Source organism: Fistularia commersonii, chromosome 18 (genome assembly GCF_037954325.1).
Source record: "Fistularia commersonii isolate RoL2024-O1a breed Wild chromosome 18, RoL_Fcom_v1.0, whole genome shotgun sequence".
Classification (NCBI taxonomy): domain Eukaryota; kingdom Metazoa; phylum Chordata; class Actinopteri; order Syngnathiformes; family Fistulariidae; genus Fistularia; species Fistularia commersonii.
The window spans coordinates 16,231,424-16,254,625 of NC_141301.1; the positions used below are offsets into that span (position 1 = coordinate 16,231,424).

A 23,202-nucleotide genomic window follows, 5' to 3' on the forward strand; every position below is an offset into this window, starting at 1 on the left:
ATTTTGCCATGGACCTCAGCCTCGTCTCCGGAGGACGGGGGGACGGCGGCGGCGGCGGAGCCGCTCACCTCCCGGGACCTCGGCGAACCCTCCACATAAGCCGGGTGACAAGAGATTGGCTGTCTGTCAAGCGGCCTCTCCAAGCACTACCTCTAAATCCTTTGCTCTGAGTCACATTAGGACAGCTGTGCACATTTACGCCTTCTCCTTCTTGAGTGGAACAGCCGGTCGGGTTGTTGTCACAATATACGGCCGTCACAGCCAGACCGCGGTCACGTCCGCTTTAAATAAGCCTCAATATATCTCGACGATTAAAGGTCGACTGACTTTTTAAGAGCTGGTAATTTTACATTGATTTTTTTTTCCTCTCAAAAACGTATCTGGATCTCCAGATGTCGCCTGCCACATTCATCTCCATTGGCTTGCAGGCTGACAAGCGTTCCCTCTCCTCACGGCGCTGCCAGAAGGTCTGACTGACGCAGACAAGGCCGGGAGATGCCGCTCCGACGGCCAGAGCGCATTGCCGTCGCATAATCCCGGCGTGCACGTGATCAACACCTTTCCGGAGGTGGATTCGAAAGACCACGACCGAACCGAACCGGGAGCTGAAGCAGAAGGAAACGATTGCTGGCGATTAGCGCGCAGAATAACCAACGTGAAAATCCCAGTTATGGGGGGTTGAGACGACGTCCTCACCACTGCAGCTCATAAGAAAGCCACGCCTCGTCTTTCTGAATCTTTCCGTACAAATCTGTGTTTTCAGCCTGACAACAACGACAAAAAACACCTTTTCTGAATCTTCCGAAGGGTTCGCTGAAACGCCCGCCCTGTTCGCTTCCACCGGCGGGTTGAGCCTTGAAAGGATGGACTGGATTATAAAGTGCTTGTCATAAGATTCCTCCTTTTCTTCCGCTGCGTCTAACAAATATCACAAATGCGAGCCATCGGACAGCGTCCGCCTCCCGTTTGTAGCGGGAACCTTTGCAACCCAAAGACCCGATATGGGTCTCAACTAAACCTGCCCTTCTTCTCCTCCTCCTGCCAACTGGTGAGCAGCTGCTCTCGGCACGCTAGCGGCTCGAAAGGTGCTTGAAATGCGACCATCACTTCGGCGCCCGGACCTCCGCTTCCCTGCGCCGGCGCCTCGGGTCCGTTCCGACCGGCCACGCTGGTCACATGTTGTACCTGGTGGTCGAGGAAGACAAAGGGCCGCAGAAGCCAAACTGCGCTCAAAGCAGACCGAGGAAGCGGGCGGAGAAGATCTCGGCCGAGCCGTCACACTCCAGACAGCGGCCGCGAGGAGGGGCGGCTTCTTCCCACCAGCTGCCGCTCCGAAGAAACACCCGAATCCCCGCAGCGCCTCATCGAGCAGCGTGTCGCACGCCATCGGAAATTGCATCTTGTGCTTCCAGATTCGCCGATGTTTTCTCGTTATTTCGTATGTCTACAGCTTCCCCTGGCAGCGAAGGCCTTCTGGTGACAGCTGTCGCAACCGGCCGAGTTTGTTCCCGCGGCAGATATGAAGCGTCCGAGCTTTACCGACTACCCGACGTGCAGAATTCTCTCTGAATTCAAAGCGCTCATCTTTTCTGTTTAATCCGGAGGCTGGAATGGAAACACAGACTCCGGCGACGTGGCTTAGGTGAAACCAAGGAGCGGGATGAAGAGAGGGGAAACCGTGGGAAACGTCTCCCCGCCGTGGGAAAAAGCCTGCGGATGGCGGGAGAATGCACAAAGGGGAGAGGATGAGGTGCGAAGCGAGAAAGTAATTATTGTTCCACGATAGCACTCTTCAGAGGAGATGGAGCCGTCTTACTGCGCCCCATAATGGGCCTCGTCAAACGCGAGCGCAGACGAGGTCCGAAATCCAGGCGGCGCGCAGAGGCGGCTCTCGGCCTGATGGCGGCACGGCGATAAGGCCGGAGCCAATCGTCCGAACTCGGCTCTCATCCTCGTGATAAAGCGTAATAGCTGATGAAATGTAAGAGCAAAGATAGCCAAGATACGGAGGAGGAGGACAAACCTCACGCCGGATTGGAACGCCGCGTTCCCTCGCTCTCATTATTACACGCCGTTCAAATCTACAGCCACGACGTCCCAGATACCCGGAGAACACAATCCCCGGCCTTCGCGGACGCTCCCTCCACTCCGCTTCCCGGCCCGGACGTTTCGAGGCGAGGCGGGGGTCGGCCGACACTCACAAACAGACACCTACTTTGAGTTTTTGATAATGGCAGGCAATTTTCTTTGAGAAAACCCCCCGGCTGGCGGTCGTCCCCGAGAGGCGGCGGCCGCCGGAGGTGAAATGAGATCACCGGGACGGCGACAGAAAGGAGAAAAATCAGACTTTATGCTTCATTCCGGCCTTCAGTATTTAAGCTCTATATTTAGTGAACCGCCAAGTATGTACTTTTCATCGAGCGCAGCTAAACCGAGCTACAGTATCATAAAAAAAACAAGTTGTTGGGTCTGGAGCGCCGGCAGAAAGAGTTTCTCTGCGAGCTACATGAGCACACTGACACCAGATGTAATTAACAAAGAAGAATATCTCCGTCCTTCTCCGAGGAAACACCGTGACGTCCGCTATGTCCTCCTATGCCGGCATAATTGTCTTATTTTGGATTTTGAGCGCGAGGGCGGCCGCTCGCACACGGACTCCCGAACGGCTGCTCACCTCTCGATGATGTCGGCGATGGTGCAGGCGAACATCTGCAGGCCCTCCGGAAGCTGCAGGGCCACTGAGAAGAAAGCCAGAGGGAAAGAGACGGGTCACACTCTGCCGCAGGAGGTACGGCAACACGCTAAGCTAGGAGTTCCTCGGCGGCGGCGAGTCCGAGCCGCCGACAATAAAAACGACATCTCAGGACGGTTTCCGGCCCGTCAAAATACTTCTTTTGGTGCACTTTGGCGCACGACGGGCTTTCGCAGAGCGCCGCCGCCACCACAGGTGTATCTGCGGCGCCCGGCTCTCGGCGAGTCTCCCTTCGAGTCACCCTTCGAGTCACCCTTCTTCTCTCCCCGCTGCACGCCGGCTTCTGCCGGTAGCTTCATTAGGTGCGGACAAGCCGACGCAGCTGCCGGCTAATGAGCGCTGATTCTCGTGGTGTTGAGACATCAGACCCCCCCGCTCTAGTCATGTGGAGAAGAAAAAGCTCTTGTTTAAAGTCAACTGTGCTCCGGCCGCTTTCTTCATCGCGACGTTTTCATTTTTTCCTCCAGTGTTCCTTTGAACAGCGAAGGGACGCGGCGGCGCGCCGAGCCTTTCATCTCGGCCGCTCTTTGCTCCGGGTCAGCAAAGTTTTTAATCACGCCGGAGAAGATCACACGGACGGCGGCTCGACGCACCTTCTGCCGAATACGCCGACGAACACGTGCGGAGGAGCGGCGCGTCGCAAATCCTTGACCTGGAAAAAATAAAGCCACTCGGCGAGTTCGTTCCAGGCTGGGATTGGAGGTGAAGAGAAGGCATTCGGAGTTGGCGAGCAGAAGTCAGACGGCTCTTCGTCGGCATGTCGAGCAGATGCACGTTTCCGGACCCGCGTTCATAAAAACCCTGAACGTCCACCGGCCTCGGCCGTAAATTCGCAAAGCTCTTAAACTGTACACCCGCTAATGGAGAGCCAATATTACATTACATTGCATTGCATGTGGCAGACGCTTTTATCCAAAGCGACTTACAATAGAGTCCACCAATATAAGATGGAATGAGGAACCCTGAAAACAGAAACCTCCATTCGGAGACGCGTCTCCTGAGCTCTGCGCCAGGTCTTCTGACCTGAACAAAGAATCCGTGTTCTTGGCGCCCGAGCATTCAAATGAGCGCAGGCCTTCAACAAGCCCAAGACCTCGGCTCCGGGCTGCGTCGCAGGCAAAAGGCCGAGCGGTTCAGGCGGGAAACGGCCGAGAGACGGCGAGATCGGAAGAGGAGTGAGAGCCCCTCTTACTGGCGAAAGGTTAAGGGATCACAAAATGCTCATGCAGACAGTTAGAGACAGCTCATTACACGGAAAAGGGCAGGTTTATTAACAAAAAGGTTTCGGAGCACAACCCCGGCCGGGCTGACAGAAACAAAGAGCTTTCTCAATCCGCTGCCGCCGCCGCCGGACAAAGGTGAATCAGATGCCGGCAGCGGGTCGGGCGTGCTGGGAGTTTGCACACGGCCGTGATAAGTGACCCCTCTGGGCTTCTGTCTTACTGACCTCCTTCTTCTGCACCGGAAAACCTTCTGTTGCAGCTTCAAATCTGCCGCCGAGGCGCCGACGTCAAACGTCACGTGCAGAAGTGGAGCGGCTAAAAACACAACTTCCAAATAGGGTTGCACCGCCTCATTATCAACGGATGAGAGACGGACAGAAGCTGATCGTCCACATAGAGAGATAACTTCACTTCCTGGACAAATCTGCATTCAACATTCTTGCAAAACATGAACAGGAGGGAAACCGGAACAAACCAGCCCGGGGGAGAGCGGACCATCGGGTACTGTTAACCATCAGAGCTAAAAAAAAAAAAAAGGAAATCTGGAGTTATTTAAAAGATTGTCATACTTGAATTTTTCCGGCAAAATTGCGGAGGGTAAAGATTAGGTCTCTACAGTCGGCTGCATTATTAAGGTCGTGACTTATTCGCCCCCTGATCAGGACACTGCAGCGAAACAGGACTCGTTCTGGGGATTTCAACCAGGCGAGAAGACGGCGCTGTGTCATTTCCTCGGACTTTGCCAAAACTGCTGGTTATCTATGAACCCCTTTGGACGGGGCAGTTGTTTCGGTGATCACTGAAGATGGAGGGGTGTCTTCCAGCTCGTGGGCGAAACCCGGGGAGAACATCAGGATCTCCTCGGGGATCTGCGCTCCGCCCGAGAAGAAAACCTCAGGGAGCAGGGAGAGCGCGGTCCGATTTTTACATGGCTTTCACGTCCGCGTGGCTTTCGGAGGACGAGGTGTCGGCGCTGGGATGAAGGTGTCCAAATCCAATTTTCAGAGGCATCTTCGGGTCACCGTCATCAGCATGTCTGGATGTGCGAAGTTTAAGCGACGAGTGCAATTTAAAAGAAGCCCTCATTATGTCAGCGTGCCTGTCGCTATCCACCGGTGTGGAAGTAGATCGTGTGTGTGTGTGTGTGTGTGTGTGCTGTTTGTCAGCGTATGAATCAGGCGACTGCTTCCTCCCCGAGCCGAGCTTGTGTGTCTCAGCGTTAGCTTCAAAAGAGGCTTTCAGACAGAGAAGTTATAAGAAATGTCCAGCTAGCTTTGCGTTGCGTTCCCAGCGGCAGTGACTCCAGCGTCTGCACCTTCAGCTCCACAGCTCCTCCAAAAGAAGAAGAGGACCAGGCCACGGACAGCATGGGGGTGAAGCTGCCGCAGCGTTCATGGCATAATAACCGTGGACTATCGGACGGTTGAGGTGTTTCTATCTTTTCAACAATTTCCTACGGGATAAATAAAGTTGTTCTTATTCCTATTCTTATTCTTCTCCCTGTACTGTGAGGAACCATGTTAGCGGCTAGCAAACGCCACACTCATCCTGGACAGAAGATACACGTTCCTTTGCTCGGACTTCTTTGGTGCCACATTTCCCGCCGTCCATTTTGTCCAGGAAAACATCCCAAGAGTGACTACAGGTTTTATAAGTGGCGCTCTGCAGTCCACAGGAAGTATCTGCTCATGTGCGGCTTACGAGCTCCACCAATCACCAAACACCTCTGAGTTCCTCTGCAAGCGTAAAAAGACGCTGCCTCTGAGAAGGAGCTGAGATGGTGGCAGAGGCTGAGGTCCCTGATCCCTCTGCTGTCCCGATGCACCGAGGAACCTCGTTTCTGAGAAGGTTGAGGGACCTGCGGAAAGTTCCTCCAGCGAGGAAGCGGCTAAAGGCAGAAAGACGCGACTTCTACAAATTAAATGGCAGCATTTATCAGAATGGCTGTTCGTTGTTAATTCGTTCAAATCAATATTAAAGAAAACAAAAGCTACGACGTGACGCGAAGCTCAGAAACGGCCGTGCACGTGGGTAGTGACCGTGTCAGGAGGAACCGGCCTGAAATGACGGCTTATAGCGGAGAACTCTCCGGCCTCGGTGTCGTCTTCACTGCGCCGGTCTGGCCAAAATCCTGGAGGCCCAAGACGGTCTCGTCTTGTTCCCCGACTAAACAGCCTCCTGACCGGCGCCCGCCCATGCGACGCCGACCGAGATTAGAGCGAATTTCGGTTCGGACGCCGCACGTCGACCATGAGCAACGTGTGGTTCCGGCCCGCGCTCGCCGCTCCATCTAAACACACGTGTGAAGAATTCGGTTGTACTGACAGCGATGTTGACTACGGCTTTATATTTCCTCATCTGTGTTTCTCTGCTGCACACGCCGTTAGCCACAGCGCCCTGACAACCACCTGCGGCTACGAACCCGCTAGGGAACGAGCAGCATCACAGTCCGATAAAAAGATAAATCAATCCAATGATCACAAGTCAATCTGAGGCAGAAAAAACAAACGAACTCATGATGCTGTCTGAATACAGGAGGAAAATGCAGAAAAGAATATTCCACCGCGCGTTTCCGCGTCCTCAGCTTTCCAGAGCCGAGCGTCTGAGACTCTGCGGCGGTCGTGAGGCCGCGGAGAGCCAGATGGACGCATCGGAGGGCGGCGAGGGGCTTCGCTTCAGAGAAACGGGGCCGGCGATGATGAACACAACAAACGGATACACAATCACAACACAAAAAACAGGCGGCCCTCGTGTGCCGCCGGGGAGGGGAGGGGGATCTAAAACGGTCCCGGTATGTATGTCATCGGCTTCTGCCCGTCCAAAAGGGCAGAGGGAGACGGACGGGGCATCCTGACATTCGCATCGTGATTCGTCACGGCGGAGGAGGTTGAGCGGAAAAAAAAAGCGCGAGTCGCCTCGCGAGGAAACCCACGTTTAAAATAAGAACCCCGTCCGCTCCGTCTCAGAGCGCTTGGAAACTCCCCGTTCGGCCGCAGCTCGGCGAACCGCCAGGGAGCGGCGTTCAAACCCGGACCCGGACCGATTCTAAGGGTGGACTGCACTGAAGGTGGACTCGGTGGACACGCAGAGGAGCCCGGCGCCGACGACGGCCCGAACCCAAAGCCATGAACGGATGATCCTCCTGCTCGCTTCCCCAGAGGCCCGAAGGTCCACGTGGCCTGAGACACGGTGGCTTTTGGTACGAGATGCAGATTCTACATGAGAAGTGCAATGAGAAGGCGACGCGTGACGGATGACGACATCGTGACCAGAGGCACAAAGCGGCTCCGCTCTTCTCCGGTGTCGGCGCCGTTGTCGTGACGAGCCAGATCGTCCTGGGGCCGACCCGGGATCCGTCCCGGGTTCTCGCTCCGGTGCGAGACACGTTTCTCCTGGAGGGGGCGGATCATCTGACCCGCTCCCCATGGAGAGGGCGAGGACGCACCCTGGTCGGATTCAGAGCCGCATCCATAAAACGTGACTTCTTCCTCCCCGTCTCAGTGGTCCAGATCTCAAGCCGTCGAGCGCATCGTCCCCAATGAGACTCGGGTCCGAGCGGCGGCGTCGACCTTCACGTCGCGTCGATCCAGATCCGCCGTCGGCCGAGTTGGCGTGACCTCTGAGTTCTCCGCCGATGCGGCGGCTGTGACGCCGAGCCGGAAGACGCGGACGGCCGGAGGGCCGGGACCGCTGAGGCGTTCGTGTTCAGAGGAGACGGACCGGACGCCGGAGGACCGGACGGGGAAAACACATCCGACAAATCAAAGGGAAGGAAGTTGAAAGGAACCTTAAGACTCAAAGCGGCCGGCGTCTGAAGTGCGAGCGGCGACGCCCCCCCCCTTCCACCTGGGAACGTGCACGCCGGTCACAACCGTGCTCTGGCCTCGGCCGGCCACCGCAAAAATATGAGCAAAATGATGGACGGCGTGTGAGATGAGGAGATGACGGGAAGCCGAGCAGCTCCTCGAACGAAGACCGTGGAAACAACACATTTACAGGACTGTCTCGGAAAATCAGAATATTGTGATAAAGTTCTTTATCTTCTGTAATGCAATTACAAAAACAAAAATGTCATACATTCTGGATTCATTACAGATCAACTGAAATATTACAAGCCTTTTATTATTCTAATATTGCTGATTATGGCTTACATCTTGAGAAAACTCAAAAATACGATCTCAAAATATTAGAATATCATGAAATAGTAATTTTCGTTTTTTTTAATTGCATGACAGAAGATAAAGAACTTTAACAGAATATTCTAATTTCCTAAGACAGTCCTGTATGTTCAAGTAACAATCACACCAACTGTTGTCGCACAATGACAACACAATCCGATCTTTACAGACGGGAGTTCAACACGAAGATGATCAAATGTATGATTTTCATTTATTATCATATTGGATACCTGTAATTTCCGGACTATTAGCACACCTGCATAGAAGCCGCACCGGCTACAAATAACTCAATAAATCTGTGTGTGCACAGAAAGGCCACACTTGTCTACAAGCCGCAGGTGTCCACCTTGTAAACTTTTAAACTTTTAATTAAAATCCACAAATACGTGCTGGAAAAGCTTTTTTCCGGACAGCGGCTGTAACACGAACCATGAAACAGACAAATAATAAATAAGACAAAAGTCCATGCGTCCATCCATTTTCCATCCCCTCTTTGTCCTCCAGCTGATGCTATCTCCGTCTTCCAAGCATTAAAACCGTTCGTCGTCTTCGTCCGTGTCGAAATTGAACGGCCTCAGAATTTCGCGCTCATTTCATCGGTCAGGAGAAAGGTTTTGGCGGCGTGAAGCTCGTTAGCCCCAAAAATACATAAATTAGCCACATTGTTGTTTAAGCCGCCGCATTCAAAACGTGTGGAAAAAGTAGCGGCTTATAGTCCGAAAACAACACTATTTATTATGAGCGAGTCAGCGAGTGCTCTAGTTTCATTTTATAAGAATAGCACATAGATTTAGGCCTCATTTGAATTCCAAAAGTATTCTGTCCTTTTTCCTTATCAGAATCATTGTGATCAATATTGCTTACGTTTCACGTGTTCAGATAACATGTATCTGACTCAGCTGCCCCCCCCCCCCCCAGGGGTTCTGCTGAACTGCTGTTTGTTTCATTTTTACTCATATTTGCCAAAGCGATCCATTTTGTCATGGTTCTCTGCTCCGGGTGTTCTGCAGAGGGGCGCAGGTCAATGCAGCACACACAGGGGCAGGAGTGTGTGTGTGTGTGTGTGTGTGTGTGTGTGTTATGTGAGGCGTTTCTTTGTTGGTTATTTAAGCGATTACTTCTGGGTAAAATCCCAAATCTATCTAGTTGTGAGTTCAGGACACTGAGGCTTTCTGTGTTTAGGGGGTTCCTTCTGTCTCCAGGTTCTCCCCGTGTGTGCGTGAGGTTCCCCAGGGTTCTCCGGGTTCCTCCCATGGTCCAAACCCATGCAGGGGGTTGGTTGGAGACCGAACCTTTTCAGGCAACCTCCGCTTCTTCACACCCGATGACTTGTTCTCAGTCTTACTCTTCCTCCGCGTCGAATCATTACCGCGGCTTCGGCCCGACCGAGCGAAAGCAAACGAGGACAGCACTCGCGGGTGTCGACGCGCCGCGTTGATCGGCGCGTCCGTCGTGGAATCTCAGGCCGCAAGACGTTGTGCGCTCACCTCTGGTGGCCTTCGCTTCCCTCACACGCCAGACCGTCTTGGGGATCTCAAAGTTGTAGTTGGAGGGAAGAGCTCGGACGGCCTCCTGCAGCTCGGGGTCCTGCAGGATCTCGTCCGGGATCTGGTTGGCCAGCCGGCGAGGTCCTCGCACTGCGGAGAAGGTCGAATGACAACATTCACACGCCGGATCTGACAAGCTCCCAAGATGACCAACGACGGCGTTCGCCGGCGGTCGACCCCCGTCACCAGGAGGCCGAGCGGCCGAAGCGAAGCTGCCAAAGAGGAACGACGCAGGAGTTTGAAGCGCTCTGCTTGCTGCTTCCCTCCTCAGCGCTCTGATTACATGCGGTCATCAGAAGATGGTGACGCTTCCTTTTCCTGAGGAGCTCCTGAGGAGCTCACATGCAACTCCCACCATGAAGACCTCTGAGCTCCCACCTCATGATCGCGACAGGCGGCTCAAACTTCATTCTCCGGGGCCGCGGCTAAAAGGGCCCTTACGGGATTTCTCTTCCCACCGGGCGCCGGTCGCCGATCAGTGTGTGGATGGGAACCGGGGTGACCCATTCCGGACCCACTTTCGGTGCCGAGGAGGAGGACGCTCGCCGAGCGCGCTCACACGTGCCTTTTCATTTGAACATATTTACCATCTGCCTTCCAGAGACACAACGCATGTTTGGAAGAGGTGATTCAACACCTGCTCTTTTTCCCTCTTCATCACCAAACTCGTCGGCGCGTGGACTTGAAAATACTCCATTGACTCCGGGATCAATCAAGTATTTCTGATTCGGAAGTTTGTGAAATTGCGTTGCGCAAATCGAGCCGCCGTTACGGTAAGAAAGCGCGCACGTACCGTAGAACTGTGCGTAAAGCGCAAGGCCGTTTTAGGACGCGCTAAGTCGGACGTTTTTTCACTCGTTTCGACCCCACGGACCTCCAACCCCACGGGACGTGGGCAGAGGACACGTCCCGGCACAACAGGGAGTTCGGTCACCCTTGTAGACACGAAGTTCAGGGGGTTCAAAGAAACTAGGACGCCGACAGCGCGCGGCGGGCGGCCCGCCTAGCTGCTGGCTAACACACCGCCGTCCCCACGCACGCCGTCTGTCCACGAGTCACGGGAATCCCGTCAGTGGGTGATCATATTTACCCGTCGGCTTCTTCGGAGGAGCGATCTGCACCTCGCTGGAAGTCGCTGCCATGCTGGAGGAGCTGCGGGAGCGGCGGGAGCTGCGGGAGCGGCGGGAGCGGGCCGAGCCGTCGATCCCGGAAGTCAGGCGGAGCGGTCGAGCGCGGAAACACCGATGAGCCGCACGAAGTCTGCGGCGTGCGGGGGACGCGGGGGACGCGGGGGGAGCGGCCCGCACGTCAACACACGCCACTCGGACCGGGACTGGGACGAGTCAATAAATGTTTACTCTGCTGTCTATTGATTTGTTGATATCTTTTGCTGTCTGTTAATTGTCTCTCACATCCATATCAATTGATACTGTTATTGCTGCGTTGCGGTGACTAAAGAAATTCTCCTACAGGATCAATAAACTATATCTTATCTTATCTTATCTTATCTTATCTTATCTTATCTTAAATGCAAAGGATGAAGTTGCAGTTCTTGAATGGACTTAACTGTGGCTGGAAGTCAATTCACATTCGATTCAAAACCAATTTCATGACATATTTTCATATTTGACACGTTAGGAAGTGTGTGTTGCGTGTGCCGGCGGGCCCCCGGCGCGCACGGCCGCGGGCAGCAGTGCGTCTGCGGGTGGCGCAGGCGGGCGGGGGGAGCCGGCTGCTGGCTGGCGGGCGGGAGGGGGGGGGGGGGGGAGGCGGCGCAACACACTTTCCTCCCTCCTTGAGAGCGTCAGCGGCCGGAGGAAGCAGGAGACACATCTCCACCGGAGGGTCCTTGCGGTGTCCACCGGAGCGGGGAGCGGACCGGGGCCACCGGGGGAAAAAAAACACACACACACACACAAAAAATACTGCGCATTTTTGAAGCGGAGCTGCGCGCAGAGGCGGACCTCAGGGGGGGGGGGGGGGCGGGGGTCCGAACTCCCGGCGGCAGTCAGAGACACCGTCGGAGCGCCGGAGCGACGTGGACCGGCCGGAGGACGGGAGCGGGTCCCGGGGACACAGGTGCGCAGCGTCGGCCGAAGCCTCCACGGCCGTCCGCGGGGGCGGGAAGGAGTTCTGCAGGCGGAGCCGGGCCGATGTAGGTCCGCCCCGGAAGACCCGCGAAGCCTCTCGGCCGCAGCCGCTCCCGGAGGGAAGATGCACGGCTCCGTACACCGCTCCTCCAGCCCCGGGGGCCGGCGTGGGGACGACCGCTGACAGCCGCTGACCGCACACACACACACACACACACACACACACACACACACACGCACACACACACACACACACACACACACACGCACGCATACACACATCGAACCCCCGGGATCAACTTCCAAAGTACGGCGCGCAAGTTCCCGTCTGGAATATAACCGATGGTTGGCGGCGGACGGACGTCGGGACGCGCATAGGCCTGCAAGATGTTCCCCAGGGGTGAGTAACACGCACGTTCGGTCCCGCTCGCGCCGCTGCGTCAGGCGGCTTTGCCCGGAACACACACGCACCCCGCCGTCCGCGTGCCCGCGGCGCTCCCGGCGCTGCGCCATTCTCAGGCGCGGCTTCCGGCCGCGGCCGCGCAACGGAAATATTGGTCTATGAAAGCACGGGGCGGCGGTCCGCGGGTCCCCGGGACCCGAACCCGGACCCGGACCCGGACGCTGCCGCACTGCAGGTTGGAGGGTCGCCGTACCCGGGGCGGCGTGCGCCCTGTGGGGGGGCAACATTTGGATACAACATCAGTTCACTTACAAGAAGGAAGGGCACTATCAACTTTTAATAACCCCCCTATACACACACACACACACACACACACACACACACACACACACACACAGATACACACACACGCCTTGGCACTCGTGGCTCCAACTGCCCCTGCAGCTGCAGAGGCTGTGGGGGGTGGAGGTTGACAGGGAAACACACACACATGCACACACACACACACACAGTGTGCCATGAAGCCTGTGTTGCCTTATGTGTCTATTAACACACACAAGTGGTTCTGGATGCAAGAGCTCTCTCTCTCACACACACACACACACACACACACACACCTTCCTCCCCGGTGTCCGCTGCTCTCCGTTATGTCTCTCCGGGGGTCAGTGGGTGGGGGGGGCGTAAAACTGGTGGGGGGGCGGCGCGTACACACAAGTGTTAGTGTTGTGTCTCGCCGTGACTTGTTTGTGTGTGTGTGTGTGTGTGTGTGTGTGCGTGGATGGGGTGACATGAGTCACGACGTGTGCAGTCCACCATACGCGTAAACGCGTCCGTCTCTTCTCCCCGAATGCCCCCCTCCCCCCCCCGCGTGGAGCTGAAACCGGATCCCGTGCGTTCGTCCTCCGCCGTCCCGCGACCGTGCGTCGCTCCGTGCACGGCGTCCGTTCCGTGCGGGCTCGGCTGAGGCCCGAATGTCTCCGCGCAAGTCCTGCCCGCGTCTTACCCACGCCGTGGGGTGTGACGGCAGCGTGTCCCGGTATCTGTGTTTGCTCAGGAGGTCTGTGTGTGTGTGTGTGTGTTTGTGTGTGTTTGTGTGTGTGTGAACCTATGGATTTGGAGCCGCTGCGCGCGGGTACGACCAGGCACGGGCTTCCCGCACCTTTTGCGGGGTTCAGACCACGGTTTGCACCGCCGGTGGCGGGGAGGAGCCGTGCGTGCGTGCGTGGAAGACCGTGGGAGGAGTGAACCGGGGAATCGTCACGGAGGGCGAGGGTTGCGGGGAGACGGCGGGGAGCCGGAAGGGAGCTGAGAACCGGGACTAGAGGACCTCCAAGCAGGAGCCAGGAGGGCGGGAGATGATTCCCACGGCCCGTGGGAATCATCACGCACGTCGGAGACACGCTGCCGTGGGAGTGAAGGCTGGAAGGAGAAGAAATATTAACCGGGAATCAGAGACGCTGTGCAACACTAGAAAGACAGCCTCGGGAAAACGGCCAGAACTTCAGATCAGAAGATAGAATCTAAAAACAACCCTGAAGATCTGGAACCTCCGGCCAGGTCTTCAGCAGGTCTGAGCGGGTCTTTAGGAGGTCTGATTGGATCCATCTGAGGTCTGAGAAGGTCTATCTGAGGTCTGAGAAGGTCTTTTGGAGGTCTGAGAAGGTCTTTAGGAGTTCAGATCATGTCTATCTCAAGTCTGAGAAGGTCTTTAGGAGGTCTGAGAAGGTCTATCTGAGGTCTGAGAAGGTCTTTAGGAGGTCTGAGAAGGTCTTTAGGAGTTCAGATCATGTCTATCTCAAGTCTGAGAAGGTCTTTAGGAGGTCTGAGAAGGTCTATCTCAAGTCTGAGAAGGTCTTTAGGAGGTCTGAGAAGGTCTTTCAGAGGTCTGAGAAGGTCTTTAGGAGGTCTGAGATTGCTCTCTCAAGTCTGAGAAGGTCTTTCGGAGGTCTGAGAAGGTCTTTAGGAGGTCTGAGATTGCTATCTCAAGTCTGAGCAGGTCTTTCAGAGGTCTGGAAAGGCCTTTCGGAGGTCTGAGAAGGTCTTTAGGAGGTCTGATCATCTCTTTCTCAAGTTTGAGAAGGTCTTTAGGAGGTCTGAGAAGGTCTTTAGGAGTTCAGATCATGTCTATCTCAAGTCTGAGCAGGTCTTTAGGAGGTCTGCAGGGATCTACCTGAGGTCCAATGGGGTCTTGAAGAATAGTGATAATGTATCCTTTATTAATCCCTGTTGGGGAAATCAATTCTCTGTGATGAAGCCCTGGTGGATGAACCCAGAGCAGGAGGTGGTGCCGTCCACCAGCGCCGGGCAGCAGCGAGGGGTTCGGTGTCTTGATCAACAAGACACCAGGAGGTCTGATCAGGTCCTTAGGAGGTCCAGCCGGGTCCATCTGACGTCCGATGGGCTGTTTCTGACATGAATTGTTATTTTCCCTCAAACTGAACCTGAACCTGAGGTCCAAATCCAGACCTGAGTGTGAAGCTGACTGGAGCTGAAGGTGTGAGGGAGCAGGTCCAGACCAGACTCCAGAAGGTCCTTGCATGGGAAGCAGGAGATCTCTGATCTCCGCTCTGATTGGAACCCAAGGCGGGTCTGTGTCGTCGTGCTGGTTTCCATGGGAACGGGAGAAGCTGAAGAAGCTGAACCTCCTGCTCGCCAGAGTCCTCTGCTCCTGTAGATGTTGCTGATGTTGCTGGATGTCCGGTCACGTGTCGACACGACGCCGTCTGACGGGATCTTTGATTCGCACTCGGAGACGCTGGAAATTATGGGCTGGATTTGTTCCCTGTGAGGAGAGAAAACCAGGAGCGTCTGTCTTTGGAGGAACATCTGGTTCGGAGCAGCAGTTAGAGCTTCTGCCTCGCAGCCTGAAGGTCCATGCTTGGAATCCCAGTGTTCCTCTTTGTGAGGAGCCTCCATGTTCTCCCATGTCTGCGTGGGGTTCCTCAGGGTTCTCCAGGCTCCTCCCAGGAGGATCGCTGGAGACCCGACACTGTCCACACGCGTGAATGGTTGTTTCTATAAGAGAGGGTGAATGGCCCATGTGATCAAACACACACACACACACACACACACACACACACACACACACACACACACACTCCACACTTTAACCCACATCAGCACTTTATCACGCATAAATTATACTTGAGAGTCACAAAATCCCTGTCGGGAAATGTTCACACACACTGACACACACTGACACACACTGACACACACTGACATACACTGACAGACTGACACACACTGACACACACTGGCACACACTGACACACACTGACATACACTGACAGACTAACACACACTGACACACACTGGCACACACTTGCACACACTGACATACACTGACAGACTGACACACACTGACACACACTGACACACACTGGCACACACTGACACACACCGACACACTGACACACACTGACAGACTGACACACACTGACACACACTGACACACACTTGCACACACTGACACACACTGACACACACTGGCACACACTTGCACACACTGACATACACTGACAGACTGACAAACACTGACACACACTGGCACACACTGACACACACTGACACACACTTGCACACACTAACATACACTGACAGACTGACACACACTGACACACACTGGCACACACTGACACACACTGACATACACTGACAGACTGACACACACTGACACACACTGACACACACTTGCACACACTGACATACACTGACAGACTGACACACACTGACACACTGACACACCGGCACACACTGACACACACTGACACACACTGACACACACTGACACACTAACACACACACATTGTGTATTCCAGTATGTAGACCAGTGAAATCTAAGTGAGTGCACGAGCGTTGGGCTCCAGAGCTTCTTCTGGCCTTCACTCTCCATCCACACCTGTGGAATGTCAGCAGACCTCGTGGCAGGTGGAAGCCGTGGACGTCCCTGAAGCTCCTGAGCACAAAGAAGAAGCTGCACCACTGGCTTCCGTCTGAACCCGTGGACCGATCACCGCAGCGCTGATGCAGATGTTCTGTCGCGTGGCTCCGACCCAGTGGGTGTCCTTCAGATGGAGGTGAACAGCAGAAGATGTCCATCTTCCTGTGGTCCAAACTCTTTCTTTGAAGACACCAGAGGCCCGGCTGGCATCACGGCCTCCTAACCCTCTGCCGCCGCCGCCGCCGCTCAGGTCTCCGGCAGGCCGGGTGGAGGAGGAGGAGGAGGAGGAGGAGGAGGAGGAGGAAGGTTCCACAGAGGGTGAAGAGGAGCAGAAATATAAACCCCGAGTTGATCCCCTAAATCTTTCTAAGCCTCCTGAAAAAGAGAAAGCGAATGTTGGCGCAGAGCGACGTGGCCTGTGTGACACGTGGAGGAGACGTGGAAGGTCTCCCTGCACCAGCAGAGGACGCAGAACGTCCAACCTCTGGGTCTGGGGTTCCAGTCCGAACTCCTGAGCCGTGAGAAGGTCCTCTCCAGAGCCGGTGCTGGCCCCCCCCCACGGCACCCATCCAGGCTGAGGAGGACAAATAATTAGCGGCGTGTCGAGCGGCACCACTTTCCCTCTTTCCTTTGCTATTAGCTGTTGTTTCTTCTCCCGGAAGCCATTTTCACACTTCCCGTCAACCATTTCACAGTGAATTAAGGCGGGGGGTTGTGTGTGTGTGTGTGTGTGTGTGTGTGTGTGTGTGTGTGTGTGTGTGTGGGAGGGGGCTCCAGGTTCAGTGATCTCCAGCAGCTGAGGACTCTGCTATGAATGCATCCACGGAGGGGAGAATTAGAAAATGGACACGGGGAAATGTGTCCGCCTGGCTTTTTCCACCCCCCCGGCCCCCCCAGACCCCCCCCAGACCCCCGAAACCCCCACCCCGGTCCCCCCGGTCCCCCCAGACCCCCCCGCCCCCCCGCCACCTCCTCAGCCATCGTCGTGGAAACGAGATGCACGGCCAGTCATTAGCTGATGATAATGAGGCAAACAGCCGAGGCTCTGTTGGTTTTTCTAATATTAATAATGAATGTCTGATTAAGTGGCTAATTGGAGTTTAAAGGTCAATGTCAGTGAAATGCCGAGGATCCTCCAGTGATCCCAGGTGCTCGCCGGCTCCTCTGACAGCTTCACGCTCCTCGTCTTCGACCTCGACCCCCCCCCGGACACGCCGCCTCTGCGCGCCGGGGATTCGGCCCCCGGACCGCCGGCCCTCCTGGAGCCGGGGCGTCCCGGGGACAGACGGGGGTCGCTCTGATCCCGGGACTGCAGCCGAACCCCAGAAACACCGAGGGGACATTTATGCACGTTTGTGGTTGGTCTGAGGAGGCAGGGAGGGGAAGATGGCGTCTGAAGACGAGGGTCCAGATGCGGCGGTTGTTTAAAGAGGAGGTCTTTTTAACGTCCCTCCTCAGCGAGTCAGTCGTTAGAGAAGAACCTCAAACCCGTCCGGGCCTGGTCTCTGCCTGGTCTCTGCCTGGTCTCTGCCTGGTCTCTGCCTGGTCTCTGCCTGGTCTCTGCCTGGTCTCAGCCTGGTCTCTGCCTGGTCTCAGCCTGGTCTCTGCCTGGTCTCTGCCTGGTCTCTGCCTGGTCTCAGCCTGGTCTCTGCCTGGTCTCTGCCTGGTCTCTGCCTGGTCTCAGCCTGGTCTCTGCCTGGTCTCAGCCTGGTCTCTGCCTGGTCTCTGCCTGGTCTCTGCCCGGGCCGGGCTCCAGCAGACGGCCGGAGGAACCAATCCTTCCAGCTGCTCTAATTGGAGTCACGGCGGTCCCCATGCCTGCAAGCCCACCTTCATCCAATTCAGATCTATTCCGGGCGTGGAGAGGACCTCTCGCTCTCTCTCTCTCTCTCTCTCTCGCACTTCCTCCCTCCAGGAGGTCTTCCGGCCCCGCAGACAGAGGTGTTGTTTGGCGTGTGGAAGAGAAGCGCATTAATCATTTGGCCGCTGGATATGGAGACTCACATGCTGGATGCGGTGATGTGATGCTCTTCAGTCTGGAGATCTAGATTTCCCGTGCTTGGTCCTTCCATCGCACGCCACTCGGGTTAAAGTCCAGGCGCTCCTCAGCGGAGGTGGAGATGGCCTGAGAAGGTTCTCCTCCCGTCTGCGGCAGCGTGGAGGCGGCGTCTCTGCAGTCACACAAGACGGCTCTGAAAAGGCTAATAGAGAGTTAGTAAAAAACTGCAGCCTTTTCTAAAAATCAGCCTTTTGGGCTGATGGTGAACACATCTCCAACCTGGAGGCCCCCGATGGGACCCCGGGCCCAGATCTGTGTGTGTGTGTGTGTGTGTGTGTGTGTGTACCTGGCTACCTCTGCATGGACCTCTGCAGCCCGCAACCCCGACAATCAGACTAATATGGCATAAGTGTTGTTTGGAAAGGGAAAGTAATCTGCAGGGTAAATATAGCAAATGTCGTCCGCCGCCATCCCTGCAGCGAAAAACAATAAACGGAAGTCGCCGGCGTAATACTGACTCGCCGTGCAATTTATGGACTGCCACGGCGGTAACCATCCCACGCGGGCGGGATTGATAGCGCTTAGCGTCAAAACACCTCCGGCCGGGACGTTAACTCGGCAGGTTTGTCCCGGCCGTCGCCGGCTCGTCAATTATTTAAACAGCGAAACCGCGTCTCGGAAAAAGACGGCGCGCGGGGGTTTAAAGGAAATGGCACATCTTTATCCCTGCGCCCGCTCGGGAAGCAGCGCCGCAAAGATGGACGCTCGCTCCGTCTTCATCCTGGCTGTCGGCGAGCACAAACGCTGCCTTCCTCCCCGGCAGCACAGGGGAGCCACGCAGAAGAGATGATAAAAACACCATATTAAAAACTTTATTTGCTGACTTGATCCGAGCCAAAGGAGCCGGGAGGCTTCATTTTTGTAACGCAGAGCAAACGGGTGTGTGTGTGTGTGTGTGTGTGTGTGTGTGTGTGTGTGTGGGGGCCGGAGCAGGGCCAGGGCGGCTCTGCTAGCCCGCTAATGGAAGGAGCGGGCTGTTGGTGTCACGCCCGCTCTCTCCACTGATGCAGAGGTTAGCACTCACCGAGACTTTGGGAGTGAAGTCCACCTTCCAGCAGAGGCCGGCCCGCTCAGAAGAGGCGCTCGTGTTTAAACTGCGACACTCACTTCCTGCGCGATGATCGCGGCGCTGCGGATGGAGACGCACCAGGCCCTCAGACACTCATCAGAGGATTCAATTATCTGAGCTAAACGGCTCCACTCATGCAGCGCTTTCACTGCTCGGGGGTTCAAAGCGCTTCACACGGGATCACATTCACCCTTTCACACACACACACACACACACAGACAGGGAGCTAAAGCTAACAGAGGTGTCATAACAAACTCCTTGAGAGGCGCAATGGATTTTTCATCTGCGGCGTCCGTCGCTCTGCGGGTCGATCAAAGATGGCAGAGCGGCGACACAAATCTGTTTTTGGACGGTTGTTTGTCGGCGTGATAAAATAGACTCGTCGGCGACTTGGAGCGCTCAGCCATTTACTTCAGTGGCGCCGTCACGTCCGGGTCGGGAGGGAAAACGTGAGACGATGATGTGGCCCAGCCGGGACTCTCCTCCACATCTGCATGCATCGCCCCGGACAGGAGGGGATCCCGCTCGCCGTTGTTTAGCTCCTAGCATTACGCTCGAGGCCGTGCCGCATTTTTACCAGATTGCAAGACAACGACAGCTCCAGTTAGCCTAAATGCACAGGCTGTTTACAGGCAGCGCAGCGGCAGCCGCTCTTTGTTGGAGGATCACACGTTTGCGGGTCCTCCTGATCTCAGATCAGGATAAGCGTTGTCGAACGTTCAGCTGAGCGTTGAACCTCGTGCGTTGGCTCCAAGGCTCCAGGTTATCACAGCGCTGATTTGAAGCCTTTACCTTAAAAATCATTAAAAACTGTTTAAAATCATATTCGTAATATCCATTTCTTTTAATATTCGTCTCCGCCTGCAGTGTTGAAACGTGTTGGCCTCCCCGGAGCCGGCCCGCTCCGAAGGCGCTTTAAGAAACGTTTACTTTCAACCTGGGCGTAAACAAACCCAAAGTGTCGCGCTGCGCGGCCAACGACGCTTAACGTCGGAGGGAATCTAATTTGGGTGGTCCCCGTCGCACTGAACAACCACGGTTTTAATCATAATTAAAGTTAGAGCGGAGCCGACCCTGGTTACGACACTGGAAACAGTTAACGGTCTCGTCCCCGCTGGGTTGTTTATTCTGCTTAAATATCTTTACCTATGGCTCCCAGACCCCCCAGGGATGGCAGGCATTCTCTTTAAAGAGAAGAAGCGAATTTGCTTGCGGGGCGCATCCACGTGGGCGCTTGTTATGAGCACGGCCGTCCCGTGCGTCGCCGCCGCTCCGTCTGGTCAGAAAGAAGCTAATAGATTCAGTAACTTGTCAAAACAGGAGGGAAAAACAACAAAGTACAAAGAGCTGTTGAAGCTGAGGGGGAAAGTGAGAAGGGGGGGGGGGGTGATAGATAAAATGGCCGTCTGGGTGAGACAGGAATACAGGAATATGAGACGCTGCGTTCAGGGACAGTCCCACCGCCTCCCTTTCACTGCTTAGAATTAGCGATCCGAGTGCAAGAATCCCCACGTCCGGCCCGTCCGGAAACTGCGACAAACCCGCCTACCAATGCAGCCGTTAAGACATGCATGTGTGCATGCGTGTGTGTGTGTGTGATGAAATATGACACCAGGATATGGAGGGATACTGACTGTTAGCATGTAGCTTGCGGCGCACTACCTTCCAAATCATCCTATACACGGTCCCATGCAGCACCAGATGAGCCACCTGAGAAAGATCTGACTGGGGTTTTTAGACAAGCCCAAACTCTGAAGAATGCAAGACATTATATCCTTCTCAATGCGATCTGATGATAGCGCGCACACGCACACACACACACACACATGCATGCACACTTGCATGTGTTACCGGAACGCTGTGGCTCACACACACCTCCATCTCCACCAAGCCTTCAAAGCCCAGGCATCGGGAGTTGAAGGAGCAGAAAATGAGAGACATGACAGATGTTGAAATAAATATACGGGTCGACGTAAAAGCGAAAACAAACACGTCAGACTTTGACTCGATGCAACTTTAGTGAATCTAGGAAGATTTTAACGGCTTCTGACAAAAGCACAAGGAGCAGCCGGCCTTTGCAAATCCACCGTCCTCCCGTGTGGAGAAGGAAGCTGCTACCTCGGCGCTCTGGAGCTCAGCCTGGGCCGTCACAACCAACGCCTCACTCCAGATCCAGTCGTCGGCAGGAACGTCCGCATTCATGTCAACACCTCGCAATGCTCCCGGAGCGCCAAGATGGACCACCGTAAACAACGTGTCGCCCTCCGACAGGGAGTGGTCGTAACGCTCTGTCCAGCCCTTCCCGCTTGAAGTAGCGCGTCCATGGCGAGCGGCACGAGTTAGCGTTCCTCTGCCGGGACTTGACGCGAGGCTCTCGGCGGCCGGACGGAAGGCGGACGCCTTCACGGGCAGTTTGAGCGGAGAGCAGGGACAGGGTTATTTCTCTTCTCAGGACAAGGAGGGCCGCGTGCAGGAGCCGAGAGGCGGGGCTCGCTCTGGACCAATCACAGGGCCTCATATCGCACGCTGCGTGGCCGCTTCATATAAATATGGCGGGGCTGGTTTTTTGGCAACATAAATGCATCTGTGCGTATGTTTGTACGTGCCGTCCCTGCCGTCGCTCCCCGGACTCATCCTACGCTGTCATTTGCGGTCGGACTTCACGCGGACAAAGGCTGTATTTTATCTGTAAAGTGTGTATCAGCATTAAGGCTACGACCTCGGCGCTCCGAGCGCTCGGCCGCAGCCGAGCTGCCAACACTTCCACGGCGCCACTTTATCTCCGGGGTTACAACGATAACAAGTGATTGTGGAGAGCGGATCCGGGGATGAAGAGGAGGTCAGCGCGGCCGCCGTCTGATCTTCACGGCTGCCGCCATGTCGGTTTGAATGTGAGGAGCTGAGCCTCACTCGGGCTTAGCGCCGGCGAAAAGGACGCCGTTGGATTCAACGGGATTTCATTTTAGCCTGCGCGCGGAAAGGGGACGGTCCTGCGCAAAACTTTGTTTCCCGCCGTGCCGTTTTAACGTCAGCGCCGCTCCGTGTCAGACAAATGAAGTCATTAGATAATTACAGGAGGAACATACGATGGCTGAGTGCAGAACACAACAGAAGCAAAACAGCAAAACAAACATTTGATCTTTTTCAAGCCTCCCTGGCTGGAAATTAAAAGAAAAAAAAACCTGCCTGTGCCACCATTAAAAAAAAATGAATAATTAATATCAAATGAAAATGTTAGCGAGAAAAAAAAATAATCACAAGTGGCGGAATTATTGTGTATGCGTATATGTCTGTGTTTGTGTGTGTGTGTGTGTGTGTGTCTGTGTGTGTGTGAACACAACCCTCACATCAACAAATCCACTCAAGACATCACGATTCCTTCCAGCAGCCTTGGAAGTGTGCTGTCTGACAGAGTGCGCCCATATTTGCGATCAAACCTGCGTTGAATTCTTCCCCTCAGAATCCAGTCGTTGTTTTTCACTTGATGTTTCGCCTCCTGTGTTTTTTCATGCGAATCTGAACTCACTGGATGGTTTTTGTGCAGCACGAACCAGACGGAGGCGTTAGAAGCAAGCAGGATGTGTTGGCTACAAAAAGAAATGAAACCCTTCTCCGGGTTGGTGGACGGAGCTCCTCCCTGGTCCCGCAGACCCACGTAGAAACGCCCAAACTCTCATCAGAATTCTTCTGGAGTTGTTTGTCAGGACATACCCTGAAGATACGCCTCCTACACCGTTCTCGCGGCGCTCCTCAGACTCGGGTCCGGGCATCGCCGTCCTGCTGGCCTCGTCTTACCAGCGACCCCTAGCGGGGACACAATCGGATGGTTCAGAGGAACCAAAGTTAACAGTGATAGTAGCACACAGGTGAAGAGAAAAGCTAGCGTCCATATCTGCGAGGTCCCAGACCTACCTTCTGCCCGGCCCGTGATGCCTGGCAAA

General features: G+C 55.1%; 2 protein-coding genes across 2 annotated transcripts in view; one reads left to right on the top strand and one right to left on the bottom strand.

The window, feature by feature from the left end:
* The window catches only part of dph1 (diphthamide biosynthesis 1), a 56,154-nt gene extending 45,168 nt beyond the window's left edge, over nucleotides 1-10,986 (bottom strand). The window contains exons 1-3 of the mRNA XM_086164380.1: nucleotides 10,791-10,986; nucleotides 9,641-9,790; nucleotides 2,675-2,738 (exon numbers count right to left, since the gene is read on the bottom strand). Coding sequence (XP_086020506.1) covers nucleotides 2,675-2,738; nucleotides 9,641-9,790; nucleotides 10,791-10,842 — 266 coding nt within the window. The 5' untranslated portion in view covers nucleotides 10,843-10,986. The remainder of the gene's footprint in view (nucleotides 1-2,674; nucleotides 2,739-9,640; nucleotides 9,791-10,790) is intronic.
* Nucleotides 10,987-11,670: 684 nt separating this feature from the next.
* The window catches only part of rtn4rl1b (reticulon 4 receptor-like 1b), a 110,826-nt gene continuing 99,294 nt past the window's right edge, over nucleotides 11,671-23,202 (top strand). The window contains exon 1 of the mRNA XM_086164381.1: nucleotides 11,671-12,190. Within this exon, the coding sequence (XP_086020507.1) occupies nucleotides 12,178-12,190 (13 nt within the window). The 5' untranslated portion in view covers nucleotides 11,671-12,177. The remainder of the gene's footprint in view (nucleotides 12,191-23,202) is intronic.